Source organism: Myotis brandtii, unplaced genomic scaffold (assembly GCF_000412655.1).
Source record: "Myotis brandtii unplaced genomic scaffold, ASM41265v1 scaffold84, whole genome shotgun sequence".
Lineage (NCBI taxonomy): Eukaryota > Metazoa > Chordata > Mammalia > Chiroptera > Vespertilionidae > Myotis > Myotis brandtii.
In genome coordinates this window covers 10373961-10397850 of record NW_005371410.1, presented here as the reverse complement: position 1 = coordinate 10397850, position 23890 = coordinate 10373961, and the positions used below count along the sequence as shown (strand labels likewise).

Genomic DNA, 23890 nt, shown 5'->3' with positions numbered 1-23890 from the left:
TCGGCTTATCATGGCGGATCGGACGGCTCCCAGCTGCCAGCTCCGGCTGGAGTGGGTGTACGGGTACCGGGGTCACCAGTGCCGCAACAACCTGTACTACACGGCCGGCAAGGAGGTGGTCTACTTTGTGGCTGGGGTCGGAGTGGTTTACAACACCCGCGAGCACAGCCAAAAATTCTTCCTGGGACACAACGACGACATTATCAGGTAAGAAGGGGGCCTGGTGGAGGTGGCGGGGCGGGGTGGCGTGTGGAGGTTGGGAGGGCGGGGAGAAGGATGACCCCCCGGGCTTTCCTGGGGTCAGACCCGGGAGCCCCGTGGAATAAAGGGTTTTCTCCCGGAGCCGCATGGAGTAGCCGAAGGGCTGCTGCTCTGAAGCTAGGGCGGCAAGAGGGTTGGGGTGCAGGTTGGGAGGGAGACTTCTCTGTATTCCTAGGAGGGCTTTGGATCTCTAAGGAGTTGAGTGTTCGGATGCTTTTTTCGTGTTCGTTCTTGCTACAAGTGGAAGCATCCTGGGTAACTGTCAAACACGTCTCCTTCCTTCGCTAACTATAGGGAGATGTAGGACCAATGACCTGAGCTGTGGGTATCATCTTTGGGAGGTTTCTCAGGAGGTTCCTCAGCAAGCAAGAGGACTTAAAAAAAAAATCTAAAGGAAAATTTTGCTACAGGTAATTTGGAATCTTCATCCCAGATGCTTTGACACTGGGAAATTTCTTCTGCAGTGGGTGGGGAGTTTGTTCTCTGATATTCCCCTTGGCAGTATTTTAATGCCTAAAAGCTTCTTTATACACCAAATGGATGCTTCCACAACATCGCTGAGGTCGTAACAGGCTGGCAGCTGCTGGACCACAAAATCCTCCCAGTCAGCCCACAGAATGACCAACATCTGGTAGCGGATGGCCAGGACGGATGACAAGAACAGGACGGGATGCACAGCCATGTTAGGGGTTCTCCCTGTGAATTTGTAGAGGAACCTATTTTGGTGATTAGCCCTGTCCTTCCTTCCTTGGACCAGCCGCCTTGCCCTCCAGCCCTTGTCAGCTTCTTGCCTGACCAGAGGTGTGGTCCAGATGCTGCTCACAGGGAATCCCGTTCAGCCACGGGCGGTTAAGGAAGATTTCCATGCTATGGGAGCCTCAGCCCACAGGAAAATGACTTGCTCAGGGTGGACCACAACTGACAGACCATATCTGAACCTTCCAAGCTTGTGTGCTCATTGGTGCGGAACCACTTCCATCCCACTTTCAGGATATTGCCCCTTGTGCTCCAAGTTTGCCTTTCGTAATGAAGTAAATGGTTAAGTGGTGGAATGTTAATGATCTTAATTTCTCCCTGGGAGAAATTATTTTAAAGGCTAGCTCCCCTCCCTGCCTTGAGTATTGTGCTTATTCCGGAGCCTCCCCCGCCCCGCAACTCTTACCCCCCCTCCCACCACCTTAATATTGGAAGGTATAGTAAGATGTAGTTTTTTAAAATCGTGACTTTTAGAAGATGAGGATTTTAAGTACTAGGAGCTCTATTGTTCTCAAGATTTGGTGGAACGAACGTAAAACTTCCTTCATGTCACATATGACAAAACAGCTTTTCTTCTCTCCCGGAAATGGCAGTGGCTGTGATTGGGGCATCCCTACTAGTTCTGTCCTGGGGATTTTGCTTTTCTAATTGCCAGGCTGATTATTAAAGGCACAGGTGCAAGCGATTAGCAGTGACTCGTGAAAAGGTTAGATGTTTAAAAATGTAAACCCATTATGTTTTTGCTCTTTCTTAATGCAGTGCTTTCCATTACACCATCAAAATAAGATGCAGTCCTTTGGGGGAAGGGAGAGAGTGGCAATTAAACAGACAATTCCCTGAGGTTAAATAATATTTATGTGACAGTTCACTTAACTACTTTGAGGATTTGAACTCCTAACCTAATTTTTCTATAATAGGGAAGAAATTAAATGCACTATTGAAATGGAAGGTGGGCCCTAACCGGTTTGGCTCAGTGGATAGAGCATCGGCCTGCAGACTGAAGGGTCCCAGGTTCGATTCCCGTCAAGGGCATGTACCTTGGTTGCGGGCACATCCCCAGTAGGGGTTGTGCAGGAGGCAGCTGATTGATGGTTCTCTCTCATCGATGTTTCTAACTCTCTATCCCTCTCCCTTCCTCTCTGTAAAAAAATCAATAAAATATATTAAAAATAATAAAAAAAATGAAAGAAACTGGAGGTGGGAAAAGGGTGGAGTTGCAGTAAGTTGCCGTTGTGATTGACAGCTGGACTAGTGGGGATGTAATGATATCTGGCTTAAAGAAACGCTCAGATTTGAAGAAAAGATGAATGAAATGTTTTTGTATAACTGGATTTGCAGGGAGCCCCACCTGATGAAGAGAAAACAGTCAATTTAACTTCTGGTCTATTTATTAAGGTTGTTATATATTTACACTGAATAGTGACATAGTAGTAAGCATGCCTTTGGAGAAAGGACTTTATTGCTAAATGTTCCATATTTGGTTGGTCTGAGTATGCATAGGTGAGCAGAATTCTTTAGTTTGCATGTATGTCTTTGTACATAGGAATAAAATTAACTCCAACAGGTTAAAAAACACAAACCACAGATCATTATGCAAGTAATAGCTGCAAAATTAGAATGTTTATGCTTTTTAAAATTTTGCTTTATCTTATATATGTAAATCTTTGTTTTTATCCTGCCAAATTGTTTTCTAAAACAGCCGAACAGTTTTATCACCACACCAGCATTGTATCAGAGTTTGAATTCCTTCACATCCTTACCAACACTTGTTATTGTCTGTCTCTTTGATTATAGCCATCCTACTGGGTGTGAAGTGGTATCTCGTGTGTTTTTTTTAAATCCCTACCCACGGATATTTGTCTATTGATTTTTAGAGAAAGTGGAAGGGTGGGGGGGGGAGAGAGAGAGAGAGAGAGAGAAACAAACATCGATGTGAGAGAGGTACATCAATTGGTTGCTTCCTGCACGCATCCCTACCAACCAGGGCTGGGGATCAAGCCTGCAGCCAAGGTACGTGCCCTTGACTAGGATTGAACCTGGGACCCTTCAGTCTGCAGGCCAACACTCTATCCACTGAGCTGAACCAGCTAAGCCATCATGTGGTTTTAATTTGTATTTTCCTAAAGACTAATAACATTGATCAGTTTTTATGAATGCATTTATATATCTTCTTTGGAGAAAATGTCCATTCAAATCCTTTGCCCATTTTCTATTTGGTTTATTTGTCTTTTTATTTTTGAGTTCTAAGAGTTCTTTATATATTGTTAATGTAAGTATCTTATCTGAATATATTATTTGCAAATATTTTCTTCCATTTAATGAGTTGTTGTTTCACTTTCTTGATGGTGTCTTTTGAAGCACAGCAGTTTTAAATTTTGTTGATGTTCAATTTATTTATTTATTTTTTGTTGCTTATCCTTTTGGTGTTATAGCTAGGAAATCATCACCTAATTGAAGGTCATGAAGATTTATTTCCGTGTTTTCTTCTAAGAGTTTTATAATTTTAGCTCTGACATTTAGGCAGGTGATCCATTTTGAGTTCATTTTTATATATAGGGTGAGGTAGGGGTTCCAACTTGGTTCTTTTGCGTGTGGAAATCCAGTTGTCACAACACCATTTGTTTAAAAGACTATTCTTTCCCCCATTGAATTGTCTTGGACATCTATAGCCTTTGAATTCCTCTAGCAGGGTACCCATTCCTCTCACATAGAAAATACTGAACATTTGGGGACCTAGAGATGGAAACAATCATTAAAAAGTTTAACCCAACCCTGGCTGGTATGGCTCAGTTGATTGAGCGTTGTCCTGTGCACTGAAACGTCTCTGGTTGAATTCCCAGTTAGGGCATATGCCCAGGTTGCGGGCTTAATCCGCTATTGGGGTGCATGTGGGAGGCGGCCGATCGATGTTTCTCTCTCTCTCCCTTCCTCTCTCTCTAAAATCAATAAAAACATATTTTTAAAAAATGATTAACCTAAAAGTAATAGAAATCCGAGGCTTTAGTTTCTATCCCATGTTTGTGAAGATGCTGTTAGATCCTATGAAGGATATATAGATTTTTGTATATTTAAAGAATGTAACCAGTTATATTTTGAGGAGCCAGTGCAGTGTTTAGTCACTGCTAGCTTAGGGACCAGCAATCGTTTATATACCTTTGTTTACTCCCAAAGAGCCCTGCTTTTTAAGAATGAATTTACAGCCTTCAGCCTTGCTGCTGGAGACAGATGAGGGGGTGGAGATGGTATAGAAAGCAGAGGGTGTGGTCTGAGAGGGTGTCCCTCAAACTCTACTGCGTTATCAGTCAGTTCCTTTCTTTCCCCAGTGGGAGGCAGGCACCTGGATGGCCACAACCCAGGAATTGTAAGATTCCAGGATTGCCATCTAGTTCTCTGCCACTCCCTTTCCCATCAGCATGAAGGAGGGAGTGGCAGGCCAGCTCTATCTCCCTGAAGAAAGAAGCTTTCTCTGGACTGGCCAGAGATATGAGGCGGAAATAGAAATAGGCTGGTCTGAGAATTAGTCTAAGTCTATTGAGAATCAGTGTAAGGCACAAGGATCATAAGGTGATGAGAATCTTTTGGAACTCGATCATAGGGAGGACTATGGCTGGCCTCTCAGGCACTGCAAGGTAAACAGGCAACTGGTCTTTTTCCCTGTTTCTTTTTCTTGCAAGTGTTCCTATGTATCACAGGGATTCACATCTCTGCTTCTCTCTGGATAATATGCTTTTATTTTCTCTGACTGCAGACTAGCTTCTTATCTTAATGATCTATTTTGCACATAGACACACACACACACACACACACACACACACACACACATATCTATCTTTGCCTTCAGCACACATGACCATCCAGCTTGGTCTTAAAAAACCAACTGAGTTGATCTTTTGAGCCTTAATTTAAAATGGATCATTAAGTTAAGAAGCCACAAAGATTTCTTGAGTGTCCTATGTGTCATGCACTGTGCTAGGCACTGAGGACCCAACAGTGAACAATATGTACCTCCTCTCAAGGAACCTATAAGGGCAATATTCATAAATGAGCCGCTGGATATGGTGTCTTCAGTTCTATCATGGTTAGCCCAAGATGTCTGAAAGCCTCAGGACAATGCCTAGCCCATTCATGGGAGTGGGTGGCAGTCAGAGAGGACCCTCTGAAGAAAGGAGCATCATTAGATTATTTAAACTCTGGGCTGGTCACTTGGGCTGCAGTGTAGATAATGGATTGTTGGAGAGAAAGTCTGGAGGCACTTGAAATAATCCAGGTGTGAGATCATTATGGCAGTACGCAAGGAAAGTAATGAAAATACTCTGGAGATTCTAGATTCCTGATGATTGTTTGGAAATAGGGGTGGAGGAGAAGGAAGGTGTAAGGTAGGGTCAAGTTTCTGGTTGGATGGTGGTTATCATTCACCAAAATAGAATGGGGAACAGGTTCAAGGTCAGGGGGTGATAAGTTCAGCTTTGAACATATTTAGATTGAAATGTCTGTGGGACATGCAAGCGGTGATTATACATTTATATGGGTCTTCCTGCTCAGGAGAGCGCTGTGGGAGTTGTAGTGAGAGTGTTAGGAGTGAATGAGATAACCTAGACAGCTTATGGAGGAAAGAGAAGAGGCCAGGGCTAGCATTTTTAAAAAAATAATCTTTATTGTTGAAAGTATAACATATGTCCCCTGCCCCTACCTCCACCCCAGGTCTTTACCACCCTATTGTCTGTATCCTTGGGCTATGCATATATGTATATAAGTTCTTTGGTTGATCCCTTCCCACCCCAGGGCTAGCATTTTGAGGAAGATGAACTTTTAGGAGATCAGCAGAGAAAGAGGTGCTTGTGAAAGATGGGACCAGTCAGAGGGGTAGGAGGAAAACCAGAAGAGTGCAATGTCCTGGAGGCCAAGAGCAGAGAGGGCACCAAGGAGACCTTCAACAGTATCCATAGGAGGGTATATACTAGCAGCAAGGTAAGTCTGGAAAGTGCCCTGTGGATTTAGCAAGGAGAAGGTCATTGATGAATTGCTTTTGCTACATGAACGCTGGGAATTATTATTTTCCTCTGGGTTGTACTTTTATCTGGGTTTTAAACTTTGTGTTATAGCCGTTAGAATTCCAAGGGTCATTTTCTTTTAGCTTCACTTTTCTTCTTACAGCCCCTTTATATATTTTGCTCATGCGCCAGTGCGTTTTATGCTGCAGTGATAGTAAGCCGTCATCTCAGCTTAATGACTGATCTCCAGCCGACTGTAGCTCTCTTTTTTTCTGGACAATGAGAGACATGGTGACCAAGGTTGCTTCTTGGTAAAAAGCCTTCCCGGTCCATTATTCTGCATGCACAGCGTGCACAGACACAGTCACGTCGGCCAGGCCACGTTCATCCATGTGAGAGCCTGGCCTGCTGACAGTGAATTCACAAGTCATCTTTCTTGTCCTGAGTAACATTCCGTTTTTCAGCCTATATGGTAAACTGTAAGGAAGAGATATGAATTCTTGAATGTTTTATAATTATTTTCTTCCCAGAACGTCGCTTGGGTTTTTATGTAATCTATAGGAGAAAAGTGAGAAGATGTTCAATTAAGTAAACCTGTTCAGTGCTTTCTGTGTAAATGACAGTGCTCAGGCCACAGCGATGACAGTTACCCACGCAGGAGACATTGAGTGCCTGCCACTGCTTCCCTCTTCATCTCCATCATCCAGTCAGCCCCAAGGACAGACGGTCACGTCCTCTCTATCTTGCTGCTTCCGCCCTGGTTCATAACCCTGTTAATTTTTGTCTGGATTAGTAGGGTAGCCTCCTAACTAGTCTTTCTGCCCCACTGTCACTCCCCTGGTCAATCCTCTCTTTGAAAAACTGGCTAAACATTAAACAAACACAGATTTATGAGCCCACTCCTAACGATTCTGATTCAGTAGGTCTGGCCATAGCCTCCCAAAATCTGTATTTAAAGAATTTCCCATAGAAATATAGATAGGTGTACACACACACACACACACACACACACAATTTTCTTTCCCTGTCCATTGAGAGAAGCGACAGTGACACACCAAGTACCCAGAACTTTAGAATGGTTTCTAAATTCCATTCTTCACACAGAAGGATCAGAACTTAAAAAAGCTTATTCCAGATGAGGGGAGGGGAGGCAGGGAAAACACAAAATGAGTCTGGAACAGCTTCTTGTGCTGGAAAGGACAGCAGTGCTAAAAGAACAAGGGAGATATCATAATCACACAAGGGCCCCCTTGAGGGGACGTTCACTGGCCACCTCTGGGGTAATTTGAGCTTGAATTACAATCCTTTGAATAAAATAAAAAACCATGTATCTATAGCAGTGGTTCTCAACCTTCTGGCCCTTTAAATACAGTTCCTCATGTTGTGACCCAACCATAAAATTATTTTTGTTGCTACTTCATAACTGTAATGTTGCTACTGTTATGAATCGTAATGTAAATATCTGATATGCAGGATGGTCTTAGGCAACCCCTGTGAAAGGGTCGTTCGACCGCCAAAGGGGTCCCGACCCACAGGTTGAGACCGCTGATCTATAGTGACATCAATAACTAATGGGAAGAAGAGAAATCTCTTCCTTGAGTAGAAGGTCAACTATTAACTATAAATGGAATGATGGAGTTGGAAAAAATCAATGGATGTTATAACTTGTGGTGAAAGTTTGTGAAGGAACATGATATTTGCTACAAAATATTTATTAATTACAAAGGACAAACAATAACTACATTGGCGAAACCTGGCAGACACCACCTTAACCAAATGACTAAAGTTAACATTCACAATAATGGGACAAACCTTTTAAAAAAGGTTCCCCAGCTTGCATCGGTTTGGCTCTGTGGAAAGAGCGACAGCCTGGGGTCTGACTGAAGGGTCCCAGGTTCGATTCTGGTCAAGGGCATGTACCTCAGTTGCAGGCTCAATCCCTAGCCCTGGTCGGGGTATGTGCGAAGGCAACCAATCAATGTGTCTCTCTCACATTGATATTTCTCTGTGTCTCTCTCTCTCCCTTCAACTCTCTCTAAAAACCAATGGGAAAATATCCTCAGGTGAGGATTAACCAAAATAAATAAAAAAATAAGAAAGGTTCCCCAAGTGGTCCTGAGTTCCGGAATCCCTGAACTATGCCAGCACTGGGATTAGCCTTGGAAAGTCCAGTTCTGATCTGTCCCTGCCCTCCTTAAAAACTCCCGCGGGCTGTATTGCTTCTGGAATGGGCTTCACACACTTGGGCATAGCCCTGCCCTGCCTTTTTTAATATATATATATTTTATTGATTTTTTTTTTATAGAGAGGAAGGGAGAGGGATAGAGAGTTAGAAACATCGATGAGAGAGAAACATCAATCAGCTGCCTCCTGCACACCTCCCACTGGGGATGTGCCCGCAACCTAGGTACATGCCCTTGACTGGAATCGAACCTGGGACCTTTCAGTCTGCAGGCCGACGCTCTATCCACTGAGCCAAACTGGCTAGGGCCTGCCCTGCCTTTTTGCCATCATCTCCTGCCATAACCGTGTTTCTTCGCCCTCCCCCACTTCTGCTCCCATCGCCTCATACTCCCTGCAGTGACTGCACCTGGTCTGGCTGCTTAGAATGCCCTGCCCAGTCTCTGGGGGTAGAGTCATGCTCTCCAGAGGCAACTCCAGTGAACTGTCTGCGAGCTCTCTCTGGTTTCTTGAGGCTGAGTCAATGTCTGTTTCCTCAGTAAACCCTACAGTGTTTTCTCCATACCTCTCTTATGGCACTTCTCCCATTATGCTCTGATTTCCCATTTGTGCGTTCCCCACCCCTCTCACCCAGCATACCACCCACTCTGTGTTCTGCAGGCACTTTATGTGGTGGAAAGAGCTAGGGCTTCAGAGCCAGGCAGACTTAGGTTAGAATCTGATTCTACCACTTATTAGTTGTTACCCAGCCAGCCTCAGCTTCTTCCTCTAGACCTCAGATAGGTTACTGTGAAAATTCAATTAAATAAAGCATGTAAGGAGTTTTGCGAAGAGAGTTAAAGAGAAATAAAGAAAAAGAAACCTCACTAGGCCCTAAGTCAGGGGTCCTCAAACTTTTTAAACAGGGGGCCAGTTCACTGTCCCTCAGACCGTTGGAGGGCCGGACTATAGTTTAAAAAAAAAAAACTATGAACAAATTCCTATGCACACTGCACATATCTTATTTTGAAGTAAAAAAACAAAACAGGAACAAATACAATATTTGTATTTGCATGTGGCCCGCGGGCCGTAGTTTGAGGACCCCTGCCCTAAGTTTTAATATATATATATATATATATACATACAAATATTTTACATATATATTTTTTCAACCTGTAATTCTGAAAAATTCAGAGGTATAATCACATAGCTAATAATTCACAGACCCAGCTTTGAACACATTTCTATCTGACCCCAAAGCCTTTCTCTTTCTGTTACATGGAAGCTATAAACCAGGAAGGAGAGACAGAGAGAGCCATCTATATATGTAAAAGCCTAAGCGACCGTTATGACTGAAGGACTGGAATGACCAGATGACCAGTCCCTATGACGCGCACTGACCACCAGGGGACAGACGCGTAATGCAGGAGCTGCCCCCTCGTGGTCAGTGCGCTCCCACAGCCAACCTCCTGCTGGCCAACCTCCTGCAGTCCCTCCCACCAGCTGGCTGGCCCCCCTGATCGACCCCAATTGAGGTGGGCCAGCCAGACACCACAAATTCATGCACCGGGCCTCTAGTACAATCATAAGAAGCCTCTTGTGAAAATGTTAAACTAGAGTCACAGTCTCAACCCCATTCTTGGGAGTGGGGTGGTGGTCAGAGAACATAATTCGATGGAGACCCAGATTAGATAGTCTCTTCTATGGATGGCCCCAGCATGGATGAGGGTGAGACTCGTCTCACAGGTATTGATTGAGTGCCGTCCAGGAGACACTCCTGGTGATTGCCATAGGTGAGAGATGAAAGGAGAGCAGGTGACCTGATGGGCTTAAGATGGAACCTGGAGCCCTCCCAGTGTGGCTCAGTGGTTGAGCATCGACCTATGAACCAGGAATTCACGGCTTGATTCCTGGTGGGGGGCGTGCAGAAGGCAGCCAATTGATGATTCTCATCATTGATGTTTCTATCTCTCTCTCCCTCTCCCTTTCTCTCTCTGAAATCAATAAAAACATATTTGAAAAAAAAAAGAAGATGGAACCTGGTATACACCCTTACCTTTAAGTCAGAAGAGAGCAAAAGAAGCACAAAGGGCCCAGAGGAGCAGAGACACAGAGGAAGTGAGAGAATGCAGGGACTTGGAAGGCAAGAGAGGAGTCGATGTCTGTCTGTGCTATGGAGAGGCAGGTGGTGAGGGGTCCATTGTGGAGCCCAGCAAAGAGATGGACCGGGATTGGGAGTTAAAACAGATCAAGGGAAGAGCATTGTCATTCAAGTAGTGCAGGGGCAGAGCCCAGATTGCAGAACAATGAGTAAGGATGAAAATGTGGAGGCAGTGGGAAAGTGTTGGGGAAAACACTTCTTTTTTAAAAATTTATTATATTTTTGAAATATATTTGTATTGATTTCAGAGAGGAAGGGAAAGGGAGAGAGAGGTAGAAACATCAATGGTGAGAGAGAATCATTGATTGGCTGCTTCCTGCACGCCCTGTACTGGGGAACGAGCCTGCAACCCGGGCATGTGCCCTGACCAGGAATTGAACCATGACCACCTGATTCACAGGTAGATGCTCAACCACTGAGCCACACCAGCCGGGCACAAAACACTTCTTGATAGCTGGAAGATTTGAGTCGCCTATTCTGGGAGATTAAGTGCCCTCAAGATGCCATCTGTTCCAGTAGGGAATATGAATGAAGGTGCAAGTTGAGCAATTGTGTCTCTTACTCCCCAAACTATCCTTAATCAAGAGGCATATCTGCTTTAATGCAGCAACAAATCAGAGGTTTGAAAACCCACCTTATTGTTTTCCTAAGAACAAGCTTGTGATTTTAGCTGTTTTTTTTATGACTGATTATTTCTTTTCAAAACTTACACAGTAATCTGTTTAAATGCCTTCAGGAGGGAAAACAACAGAAGAGGGAAAAGAAAGGAAAACAGGTTATTTTGTCGTTGCTGTTAATCCTTGTAGACTGACTGTTACACACTGCAAAAAATTATAGGCTCAAATTTCACATAATTCAGAGCTTAGTTTTTTCAGAGCAGATTTTCTCTTTAAGTGATAATATTTGTTTGTTATTTTATAGGTAGAAAATGATGATCTGTTTCTAGGTATATTTAATTCCATACGTGTTCCAGTTTCATCGAACCCTCTCCTGAATCTCAGAAGCTAATTCAGCAGCTAGCATTTTCCTTTTGGGTGCCACAAAAAAAGCGGAAATCATATTCCCAGCAATAAATCAATGAAAGCATTGAGCAGCAACATACCCCCAGTGGTGACACAGAGGTGCCATGTCCAGGAGGCAGTCTCTAGAAGACATCCTAGAATGGATCCAGGTTTTCAGTTGCTGGATGTCTAAGTGACTTTTCTCTTGTACTGTGTGCATGCCAGAGGCCGCATGTTTTCTACAGCCTGTGCTCATATGGCGTGAACACCAATCCTTGACCTTTTCCCTCATGCATTCCTAGGGATTTTAACTGTAGGATTTTAAAAAGAGACTTTATTAAATCTTTAGGAGATAGGCAACATTTTTGGTAAATGTGGTAATGTATAAATCATAATGATTTTAGAACCTTGCCAAATGTCTCCCTTATGTTGATGGATCAAATGCTTCCCTTGTTTTCATAATTAGACCCCTGTGTGCAGTGGCTTCTGACTCTGCAATCTTCACGTGTCCAGAGCAGCCACTGCACCCTTCTTAACCACAGTAGGAACAGATGTGCAAAGGGCACCCTTCTCCTCATAGTAAGTGTGCTTTCTGGGTAATAAGATAATACGTCTGCTAGACTGATGTTTGGGTAGTAGTAAGTGAAAATAGGTAGCCAGAAAATACATACTAAAATAAGACAGGAATTGAGAACACTGTAAGTTTATAATGAGGTCTTAAAACTCTGTTTTTGTTTTAATCCTCACCCGAGACTATGTTGATTGATTTTGAGAGAGAGAGAGAGAGAGAGAGAGATACATCTATTGGTTGCCTTCCACACACGCCTCAACTGGGGGTCGAACCTGCAACCTTTTGGTGTATGGGATGACACTGCAATTAACCAAGCCACCAGGCCAGGGCAAAGCTCTCTCTATGTTTTTAAAATTTAGATTATTAGCTTTGTTTGGGGGTTCCAAAACCCTGATTCAGAAACTAAACAAATATTTTTGAAATGACAGAAAACAAAATGAACATTTCTGCTATAGCCTTGCTTGTCACTATGGTATGAGAAAACTAGCATGTATGTTGGAAGCCCACGTAATGAGTGAACTTAATTCCCACTTAAGACTAAAATGACAAAGAAAAAATTGTACTTGTAAGGGGGATTAGAACTTAGTAAATTTATTTCAGGCTCTTTGTTTTATTTTATTTGAGCCATAGGCAGAAAATACTATGTTAATTAGCATAATTGATTTGATGACATGTTATTTATCCCTGAGGTATGTGAAATCATGAAAGAAATTGAAGCATATGTGGAAGAATGCTAAACAGTTTTTGTTTCTATTAATATACTTACTTTAATCTTGTTTATTCATAACGACATTATATAAGTTTATCTAAGATTACTACTTTATATTAATACTGGGATTACAGAACTGAACCATTATTACTTCTTCTAATTTTGTGCCTGGTTAAATTTTTTGTAATTTATAGGTAAGAAAATTTTACTTTAATATGCCCAAAGTGTTTCAGTAATTCTGGAGGAAACCAATTCCTTTTAGTGCAGTTTATTACAAAAGTAAGGGTAAAATTGTTTATTGATTTTTGCCATCCAAAGGAAATTATAGCTACTTGACAGAAATCTCAGGAAAAGTAAACAGTAGGATAACAAGAAATTATCTAAACTGTGATTATTATGGTGCCAGAGAAAGACTCAATAAGGATTTACTTCCTTTTCATGCAAAAGTTTCCCCCAGTGCTTTTGGGAAGCATAATTTTTAATGATCCTCAGTTGAAGTTATAAACAAAAATCATCGGTGTTATTTTTAAAAATATATTTTTTTTATTGAATTCAGAGAGAAAGGGAGAGGGAGAGAGAGATAGAAACATAAATGATGAGAGAGAATCATTGATTGGCTGCCTCCTATACCCCCCAAGCCTGCAGCCTGGGCATGTGCCCTGACTGGGAATTGAACCATGACCTCCTAGTTCAGGGGTCCTCAAACTTTTTAAACAGGGAGCCAGTTCACTGTCCCTCAGACCATTGGAGGGCCGGACTATAGTTTAAAAAAAAACTATGAACAAATTCCTATGCACACTGCACATATCTTATTTTGAAGTAAAAAAACAAAACGGGAACAAATACAATATTTGTATTTGCATGTGGCCCGTGGGCCGTAGTTTGAGGACCCCTGTCTAGTTCATAGGTTGACGCTCAACCACTGAGCCAGGTCTCGGGTGTTATTAAAAACTAGAGGCCTGGTGCATGACATTCTTGCTGGGGGGGAGAGGAGGGTGTCCCTCAGCCTGGCCTGAGCCCTCTCGCAGTCTGGGACCCCTTGGGAGATGTCTGCCTGCTGTGGAGGTGGGAAAGACTCCCGCCACTGCAGCTGTGCTCGCCAGCGTGAGCCCATCTTCTGGCTGAGCAGCGCTCCCCCTGTGGGAGCGCACTGACCACCAGGGGACTGCTCCTGCGTTGAGCATCTGCCCCCTGGTGGTCAATGCGCGTCATAGCGACTGGTTGTTCCGCTGTTCGGTCGATTTGCATATTAGGGTTTTATTATATAGGATATATAGGATAATCTCATAAGGACCAGCCTGGATTGGGACAATATAGAATCTGGTTTTGGTTTTTTTTTCTTTTGGCTAAAGGGCTACATTCTCTTTCATTCCCTATTGTCCTCACATGCCCAGCACAAAGCCTGGCCTGGGGAAACAACTCGATAAATTTTTGTTGACTTGAATTGCTCAAAGGCCAACATTCACCTACTGTGACTGTTGGAAGAACCCCTGAACTTCTAGTTTCTCATGTTGGTCTCTGTTCTGTGTCTTAGCATTCCTGTTGACGGGCACTTAGATTGTCCACTATTACAGCCAATGCTGGAGCAGACATCCTTAGAATTCATGCTTTCTAGAGAGTATGTGTGGGTGTTTCTGTAGCAGATATTCCTAGAAGAATGGCCAGGGTACAAACGTGTACACTTCATGTTGTGATAGATACTGACAAAAATTTATTTCTTCTTCCCCACCTTAAGGATGAGTTCATTCTAGGTCATCATTTTTCAGCATGTCTAGCAACCCAGTGTTTTTTAGTTACACTGTGTTTAAATTACTCAGGGTACTTAGAGTTGTTGTGAACCTCACAGAATCTCAATTTTGCTATTTTTTTAAAGTTGCTTTTCCTCCAATATAGTATGTAGATATGCTCATTAAACAAACTTTTGAAAATAAGACCAGAAAGAAAAAATTGTCCAGAGGTGGACACCACATCTCTATTAATTTTTATAAGTTTTAAACTCAAGTATACATATACCAGAAAAGCACACAAATCGGTCCGCTTGGTGAAATTTAGCAAAGTGGATACACCCATGTATAACTACCACATACATCAAGAAATATAACGTCACTGCACCCCAGAACACTCACCTGCTACCTCCTAGTCAACATCACGTCTTGAAGATAATCCCTCTCATATAGATAAGTTTTACCTGTTGGTGAACAGGGCTAGTGGTAAACATGAGGCTAAAGGAACACTGACTATATAAAACAGCTAGAAGCCTGTTGCACGAAGATTCATGCAATAGGCCTTCCCCCAGCTGCTGGCACCGGTTTTCCTCCGACACCCGGGACCCAGGCCTTTGGTCCAGCCGCAGCGAGGCTGGGCTTCCCCTCTGGGGCTGCAGCAGAGAAGCCAAGCCTCTTCAGTCTTCGCTCTGTGCCTGCGTATGCAAATTAACTGCCATCTTTGTTGGGTTAATTTGCATAGTCGCTCTGATTGGCTGGTGCGCGTAGCGGAGTGACAGCAATTTTCATGTTTCTCTTTTATTAGTGTAGATAGTAATATCTTGTTAAGTGTTTAAAATGTGTGTAATATTTTTAAAATGCCTCCTAACAGCAATAGTTTTAAAGTTGAAAGGGACTTAAAGCGTTCCAAGTTATTTCTAGAAAGACAATAAAGGTATGGACTGACCTTGAACTTTTAGAAGTCAAGGGTATATGTTGTAGTTTCTGGGGTAACCACCAGAAGAACTTACAAACTAATCTATGAAAGAAATGTAACAATAAATCCCTCACCTTTTATAGAGGACATAAAATTTGCCAACGTAACTAGCTAGTCCTCTGGTTTCTTCCCAGGACTACTCTCTTTTGCATTTCAGGAAATAAATTTATGTATGTGAGAGAACAGTTCTTAAGGTTTATTAATTAGGTTCAGAGTAAGATGCAAATTAATGCATCCATCTTTCAGTGGAAATTATTTAAAAGAAGTGGATTCCTTCATCATGCTAACTGCCTACATGTTCTAAATGCATTTTCCTAGACTTTGGGACTTGTTTTCATATCCTCTGTTGAAAAAAAGTTGATATTTTCAGTTCTCTAGTGTCTGGCATCATTAAGATCTCTGTAGTATAATATCTCCCCCAACCCCCTCTTGTTTTGTGGTTTTATTTTTAAATCAAAGATTTTTGAGATAATTTTCTGATGCCATTTCTCTCCACACCACTCACATCTTATACATGACCCAAGATTGAAGTTTGAAGTCAGACAAATAATCATAATTAGATGTAATATTTTGGGAAACTTCCTTCCTTATTTCCTTCCCTTTCTCCTTTTCTTTCTTCCAGTGGGCTTCTTAAAATTTTAAGTATAGATGAGGAAATAAGATAGTTAGCTTTCTTTAGGAATCAGTAGGGTTCAGTATATACTGCAAGATCAAGGTTCAGACTCTGATTCTGGGCCATTGCATAGAGGTATAACAAAATGTTAGTAGCCTTAGCTGGTTTGGCTCAGTGGATAGAGCGTCCGCCTGCAGACTGAAGGGTCCCAGGTTTGATTCCAGCCAAGGACACATGCCTGGGTTGCGGGCTTGATTCCACCCCCAATAGGGGGTGGGCAGGAGGCAGCCAATCAATGATTCTCTCTCATCATTGATGTTTCTCTCTATCCCTCTCCCTTCCTCTCTGAAATCAATAAAAATACTAAAAAAAACATGTTAGTAATTCAAACAGCCTAATTACCGTATCAGTATTTTTATCATTTTATAGTCAAATTGACCTGTCTTAATTTATTTAGAATTAAATTGATACATTTAAAAAAAATCTTTGAATATTAATTTGTAATTATGTAAGTAATATATGAGTATATTTTCCTTTAAACTTTAGAGCATTTTGGATAAAGCTTCAGTTTCCATTCCTGATCTCCCTCCATTATCCCCAGAGCTTAACCACTGCTCTGCTGTTGGTGTGTATCTTTTTGTTACTGATCAAAGTCCATGTGCCTGATGCTCTGAACGACCAAAACTCAAAATGTCAGAGTTTGGAGTAATGAAGGGTTTATTGATGGAGAAGGCACCAACTGAGAAGATGGGGGTTCTAATACTCAAATCTATTTTAAGGAAGTACAGAGTTCAGACTTCTTTTATGTCCGGAGAAGGGAATACGGGAGGGGCTGTTTTTGTAAAAACTCTAGCCTCAAGCAGAATTCCTCTTGTCTGAAGGAGCTGTTAGCCTGAAGGCCATGGGAACAACGTAGGCTTGAACATGATGGAGTCAGAGACCGAGCCTTTTACTGTTGCATTTTTAGTTTTTATATTCACATATTTACCCAAGAGTTTACCCAGGATTCTTTGTGCACGTGTTTGTTTTTTTTCTCTTTCTAAATAAATTCCTCCGCTGAAAGATGTTTAGGTTCTTTTGCTTTTCAAACAATGTTTTAGTAAATACTTGTACATATAGGGGGGAGGGATCCTTCTAGGAAGATATCTAGAGCTGAACTTTGTCAGTCATAGCTATGCCCACTTTCAACTGTAATATACTAGTATTCTGCAGAATTGCATTACCAAGAGGCAGCAGGCCTAAAGAGGACCTGTTTCCCCATGACCTTAGTATATTACGCTATCAAATTTAATTATTTTTGCCAAATGTGATTCTGTCTGAAGAAGTCAGTTTGTGAATGTTCCATCTTTTCCTCTCATGAGCAAACCTTGACAGCTAACTGCTTCTCTTGCTCTGGAATTCAGAAGTTTTCAAAGATGGTAGAGGTGCACATGAGATCCATTCCCCTACCCCCTAACGTCTTCCTACTGGTTTGAAATGAAAGGCATATATTTACTAGAAAAAGAACCTGGGCCAGATGGGAAGAATGAAGATTACCCTCCCCTCTGTGTCTGGGGAAGGCTAGAAATACAAACTTTTTGAATATAGAAGAGATGAGGCTTCCATGATGAATGGTGATCAGTGATGTTCTAATTAAGCTGGGAAGTTCTGAGCTCCGTAATCAGTGTCTTTGAGGTTATGCTAGTGAAGTTAATCCCAAGTTATTTTAAAAACTAGATTTTAAGCGTCTCAGCTTTAAGGTTTTAACTTCTACTTTATTCTTATTAATAGTGTAGCTGAATGATAATGGGTCTCATCATTGTTGAGAGATTGTTTTCCAAGTTATTTCATCCACGAATATGATTATAAATGGATTACAGATGTCATTAATATTTCCAGTTGTGGAGTGGTCTTGTTCAGTGTTATAAACTTGAATTTTGCGAACTGGAGAAAAAAAAAAGCACGAATTAGGGCAATGATGGCAAACCTATGACACGCGTGTCAGAGGTGACACGCGAACTCATTATTTTGGTTGATTTTTCTTTGTTAAATGGCATTTAAATATATAAAATAAATATCAAAAATATAAGTCTTTGTTTTACTATGGTTGCAAATATCAAAAAATTTCTATATGTGACATGGAACCAGAGTTAAGTTAGGGTTTTTCAAAATGCTGACACGCTGAGCTCAAAAGGTTCGCCATCACTGAATTAGGGTGTCTGTTTCGACTAACCTTGGGGAAAGTGTCAGGAATTTTGAAAGTTTTGGTACTTCCATTTTATAATTACTAGTAAGAAAGTTGAAAAAGTTATTTTTCATTTTCAGAGCAGTTTACCAGTTTTATCTAAGATAGGTTTAAATGTATAAATGTAACTAATGAAAATATAAAATATTTGGTTAATCATTTTGAAAAACCACAAAAGCATAAAAATAGATTATGAATCAGATGTAATTTGATGGGAAGTGCTGCTTTCACTAATATAAATAATAAACTCTGTATATAGCTTGGTTTTAACTTGTCTGAATTATAATATGGACACATTTAAACTAGTTCAAAACCTGTTGTAGATACTTATACTTTAAATTCAAAATATAAACACCTTCATTTTTTTTATTTTGGAATAGTTTCAGATTTACAGAAAAATAGCAAGAATAGCCCACAGATTCCATCCATCTTTATGCTAGTAGTATTTTGACACATTAGCCTTATCAGTTATCCTTTTTATAGATATGTATTAATATTGATTTTTTTGTATCATTTGAGTGTAGGCTGCATACATTATTCCCTTTACTCGTTTTTTTTTTTTTTTTAATCCTCACCCAAGGACATTTTTCCATTGATTTTTAGAGAGAATGGAAGGGAGGGGGAGACACAGAGAGAAAAACATCAATTGGTTGTCTCCTGCACATACCCCAACCAGGGCCAGGGATCAGGCCTGCAACTGAGGTACATGCTCTTGACCTGAATCAAACCCAAGACCTTTCAGTCTGAGGGCCTACGCTCTATCCACCGAGCCAAACCCGGTAGGGCCCCCTTTACTCTTTTTTTTTTTTAAATCTTTATTGTTCAGATTATTACATTTGTTCCTCTTTTTTCCCCCCATAACCCCCCTCCTCCCAGTTCCCGCCCCACCCTCTGCCCTCACTCCCCACCCACTGTCCTCATCCTAGGTGCACGATTTTTGTCCAGTCTCTTCCCGCATCTCCCACTCCCCTTTCCCCCCAAGAATAGTCAGTCCATTCCCTTTCTATGTCCCTGATTCATTATAATCACCAGTTCATTCTGTACATCAGATTATTTATTCACTTGATTCTTAGATTCACTTGTTGATAGATGCATGTTTGTTGTTCACAATTTGTATCTTTACCTTTTTCTTCTTCCTCCTCTTAAAGGATACCTTTCAGCATTTCGTATAATACTGGTTTAGTGGTGATGAACTCCTTTAGCTTTTCCTTATCTGTGAAGCTCTTTATCTGACCTTCAATTCTGAATGATAGCTTTGCTGGATAAAGTAATCTTGGTTGTAGGTTCTTGCTATTCATCACTTTGAATATTTCTTGCCACTCCCTTCTGGCCTGCAAAGTTTCTGTTGAGAAATCAGCTGACAGTCGTATGGGTATTCCCTTGTAGGTAATTGAGTCTCTTTCTCTTGCTGCTTTTAAGATTCTCTCTTTGTCTTTTGCTCTTGGCATTTTAATTATGATGTGTCTTGGTGTGGTCCTCTTTGGATTCCTTTTGTTTGGGGTTCTCTGCGCTTCTTGGACCTGTAAGTCCATTTCTTTCACCAGGTGGGGGAAGTTTTCTGCCATTATTTCTTCAAATAGGTTTTCAATATCTTGCTGTCTCTCATCTTCTGGCACCCCAATTATTCTGATGTTTGTACGCTTGAAGCTGTCCCAGAGGCTCCTTACACTATCTTCGTATTTTCGGATTCTTTTTTCATTTTGCTTTTCCGGTTGGGTGTTTTTTGCTTCTTCGCATTTCAAATCTTTGACTTGATTCTTGCGCTCCTCTGGTCTGCTATTGGGTGTAATATTCTTTATTTCCGACCGTGTATGCTTAATTTCTAGTTGTTTCTTTATCATAGCATCGAGGGTCTCATTAGTTTTCGTGAGGCTCTCCAAAAGTTTATTGCAAGCCCTCAAAATTGCGTTTTTTAGCTCTATATCCTCCATTTCTGTCATGTTTTTTTGTCTCCGCATTTTTTATGCTTTCTTGGTGCACCCCCTAGTGGTCTTTGTGCGCAGTCTTGTTCTAGTTGAGCCTTGATTGTTGTAGTTAATACTAGAGGGATTTGACCACCAGGCCGACTGGCTGTGTGAATCAGCTGTGTCTGCCGCGGAAAACTTCTGTCCTCTGGGGAGGTGCTAATCTAGCCTTTGCCTGAGGCGATCTGGCAAATGGCTCTGCGCAGGGCTTGGGCGGGGCGGGCTCAACAGGGCGGGCGGAGGGAGCGGTTATGGCCCCTCTCAGTCCCGTTCCCAGAGGCTCTGCTTCTCAGAACCCCAGGAACCGCTGCAAACCTCGGAGGGAAAGCTGCCTTCCAACTGATGCCAGACACTCCCACTTCTCCCGTTTGAGTCCCCAGCGATTCGCCCGTATCTGGAGCTCAGAGTCTGAGACTCCCCCCTGACCGAAAACGACAACCGCGCTCTCAGCCACCAGCCCGCTTTGCGCGCGCACCTCCGCACCTGAGTATTTTCCACACTGCGCCTCCTCTGAGCCTCGGTGTGCTGTTATTTTTCCTTCTAGTTGAAGAAACTTCCACTCAGCCAGCCTTCTTGTGGTTCTGGGTGATGTCCGTTCTGTCTTTTAGTTGTATTTTTGAAGTGGTTGTTCGAGGCAGCAAACTCCGGCATTAACCTATGCCACCATCTCGGTTTCCCCCCTTTACTCTTAATACTAAAACCTGCACCTTTAAGAATAAAAATATTCTGTTACATAACCACAGTGTAGTTATTAAATTTGGGAAATTTAATATTGCCATGTACTATTACCTGTAAATATTATAAGTTCGTGTATATTCTAATTTAGCCAATTGTTCCAATACTTGTCTTTAGGGCAGTTTTTCTCTGGCACGGGTTCCGGTCCAGCTCATGCATTGAACTTAGTTGTCATGTCTCTTTGGTCTCCTTTCATCTGGAAAAGTGTCTCAGCCTTTTTTCTTTTTTTTTTTTTTTGGTCTTTCAGGACATTGATCTTTTTGAAACACCCAGGCCAGTTACTTTATAGAATGTCCTTTATGTTGGAATTATCTTGTGTTTCCTCATGATTAGATTCAGGGTACGCATTTTTGGCTGGAGCCCCAAGAGTGATAGTGTATCCTCCGGCATTGTATCTGGAGATGCACAATGTCTGTTGGCCCATTATTGGTGATATTTAATTTATTAATATTGAATTTGAGCATTAACCATTTCCTCTGTGCACAATTACTATTTTTCCTTTTGTAATAAATAATTTGCTGGGAGAATACCTTAAGATTATATAAACATCTTACCCCTCCTCGGGTTTCTTCCACCCTCAAATTTAGTATCCATTGGTGCTGATTTATGTCTGATTTTATGATTTTTAAAACCCTATCATTCCTTCTAGATTTATGAATCAGGATTTTGCTATAATGAAGGGCTCTTATTTATTTTGATGCTCAAATTTTCCCAAGAGCCAGTAAGGGACCCCTTTAAGCTCTTTCCTGCATCCTTTTGACAGGCTCTTATGTATGATTATTTTAAGCACTTCATTACTTTTTGGCATAATTAGCCGCTCCTGGTCTGTCTTGTACTTTTCCTGCTCCAGCACTGGAACCAACCATTTCTCCAAGGAGCCCTGGTTCTTTAGTAGAGGCCAGTATTTAAAACCCAAGATCTGTGATCGTTGCTGTACCAGAATGTCACTGCTTCTTGACCTTTTCAGCAGACAGACCTGGGAACATGCACATACCTACATACTCTCATAGATACAGCTAAAATGTATTTTCAAAATCCTGAGTTCATACGGATACTTTCAATTTGAATAGCTCCCTATCCTGAGTTCTTCTTTGCCTTCCTCCTTTTCTCATTTGTATCTCCCTCTTCCACAGTGAGAAGCCTGGCTCACAAAATATTAATACATTTACTCATTTGATCAACCCTGCAATACACATGAAAGAGTTTCAAGATAGCTGTACCCAACTATTAAAACCAATCTGCTGCCCTGGCTGGCTTGGCTCAGTGGATAGAGGGTCAGCCTGCGGACTGAAGGGTCCCAGGTTCAATTCCGGCCAAAGGCACATGCCTGGGTTGCGGGCTCAATCCCCAGTGGGGGGCATGCAGGAGGCAACCAATCAATGATTCTCTCTCATCATTTATGTTTCTAACTCTCTCTCCTTCTCCCTTCCTCTCTGAAATCAATAAAAATATATTTTAAAAAAACCCACAAATCTACTAAGTAGAGTTCAAGACTGTTTGCAGTTATTTTATTTTTCTTTACATTGACAAGTTGTGAAAGTCTGTATTCAGAAGTTACTGGGATTAGTTCTGTTTTTAAAAATTTAGCATGGTAAAATTATTCATTTTAAATGTAGTTGAGCTCATTTACTTTAGTTTGCATTGAGTTTTAGGACTGCCTCCCCCCATCCTTGTTGATTTAATTTAATTTTTTGAATATATAGAGCATTAACATGATTATAAAACTCAAGACTATAAAGAATATATATTCAGAGCTTTTAATTTTTTAAAATATATTTTTTATTGTTTTCAGAGAGGAAAGGAGAGGGAGAGAGAGATAGAAACATCAATGTTGAGAGAGAATCATTGATTGGTTGCCTCCTGCATGCCCCACACTAGGGATTGAGCCCGCAATCTGGGCATGTGCCTTGACCAGTAATTGAATCATGACCTCCTGGTCCATAGGTTGACACTCAACCACTGAGCCACGCCGGCTGGGCTTAATTTTTATAAAATATATTTTTATTGATTTTAGAGAGAGATCCAGAAGGGAGAGGGATAGAGAGACAGAAACATCGATGAGAAAGACACATTGATTGGATGCCCCCTGTTTGGGATCAGACCTGCGGTAACCCGAGCATGTGCCCAGACCAGGAATTGAACTGGGGACCTCTTGGTTCATGGGTTTACGTTCAACCACTGAGCCACGCCAGTTGGACTGAGCTTTTTTATTTTTTAAGTGACAAATCTCCTATTAAAGAATATTGATAGTTTGAAATGGAACAGTGCATGTGTCTGTTGTTTTTTGATGGGAATGTGGGTACAGGATATTGGTGTCTATTCTCCAAAGCATAGAAAAAAATGTAGACATGAAATAGCAGGCACCTAAAAGAGTGAATGTATTCAACATGGTTAAGATACGGATTAGGAATAACATTAACTTCATTGGAAAAAAGCCTCAGCAGGTTTGGGAGCCCGGGGAAAGGGAAGTCTCTGAAAAGCCATGGTACTTTCCCTGCATGACACTAGGGGGCACATGGGCTCAGAGGCCCCTGAGTCTGGGAGGTGCTGGAGGCCTCCTCAGATGATCTTGCAGGTCCTGTGCCACCTCTTAGGGCAGTGGTTCTCAACCTGTGGGTTGTGACCCCTTTGGGGGTCGAACGACCCTTTCACAGGGGCTGCCTAAGATCATTGGAAAACACACATATAATTACATATTGTTTTTGTGATTAATCACTATGCTGTAATTATGTTCAATTTGTAACAATGAAAATACATCCTGCATATCAGATATTTACATTACGATTCATAACAGTAGCAAAATTACAGTTATGAAGTAGCAATGAAAATAATTTTATGGTTGGGGGTCACCACAACATGAGGAACTGTATTAAAGGGTCGCGGCATTAGGAAGGTTGGGAACCACTGTCTTAGGGTTTTGACCTGGAAATGAGATGGAAGTTGAGAGAGAGAGGGACATTCTTAGACCCCTTGTTTTCTCCTCTTGGACTTACTATCTTCTCGTCTTTTATTATTTTTTAAATACATATTTTTTATTGATTTCA

At 41.6% G+C, this 23890-nt stretch overlaps 1 protein-coding gene across 3 annotated transcripts in view; it reads left to right on the top strand.

The window, feature by feature from the left end:
* The first annotated feature begins 6 nt into the window (after positions 1 to 6).
* EML6 (echinoderm microtubule associated protein like 6) overlaps positions 7 to 23890 on the top strand; it is a 199557-nt gene continuing 175673 nt past the window's right edge. For all 3 annotated transcript variants that reach the window (XM_005884611.2, XM_014532033.1, XM_014532032.1), the window contains exon 1: positions 7 to 207. In XM_005884611.2, coding sequence (XP_005884673.1) covers positions 11 to 207 — 197 coding nt within the window. In that variant the 5' untranslated portion in view covers positions 7 to 10. The remainder of the gene's footprint in view (positions 208 to 23890) is intronic.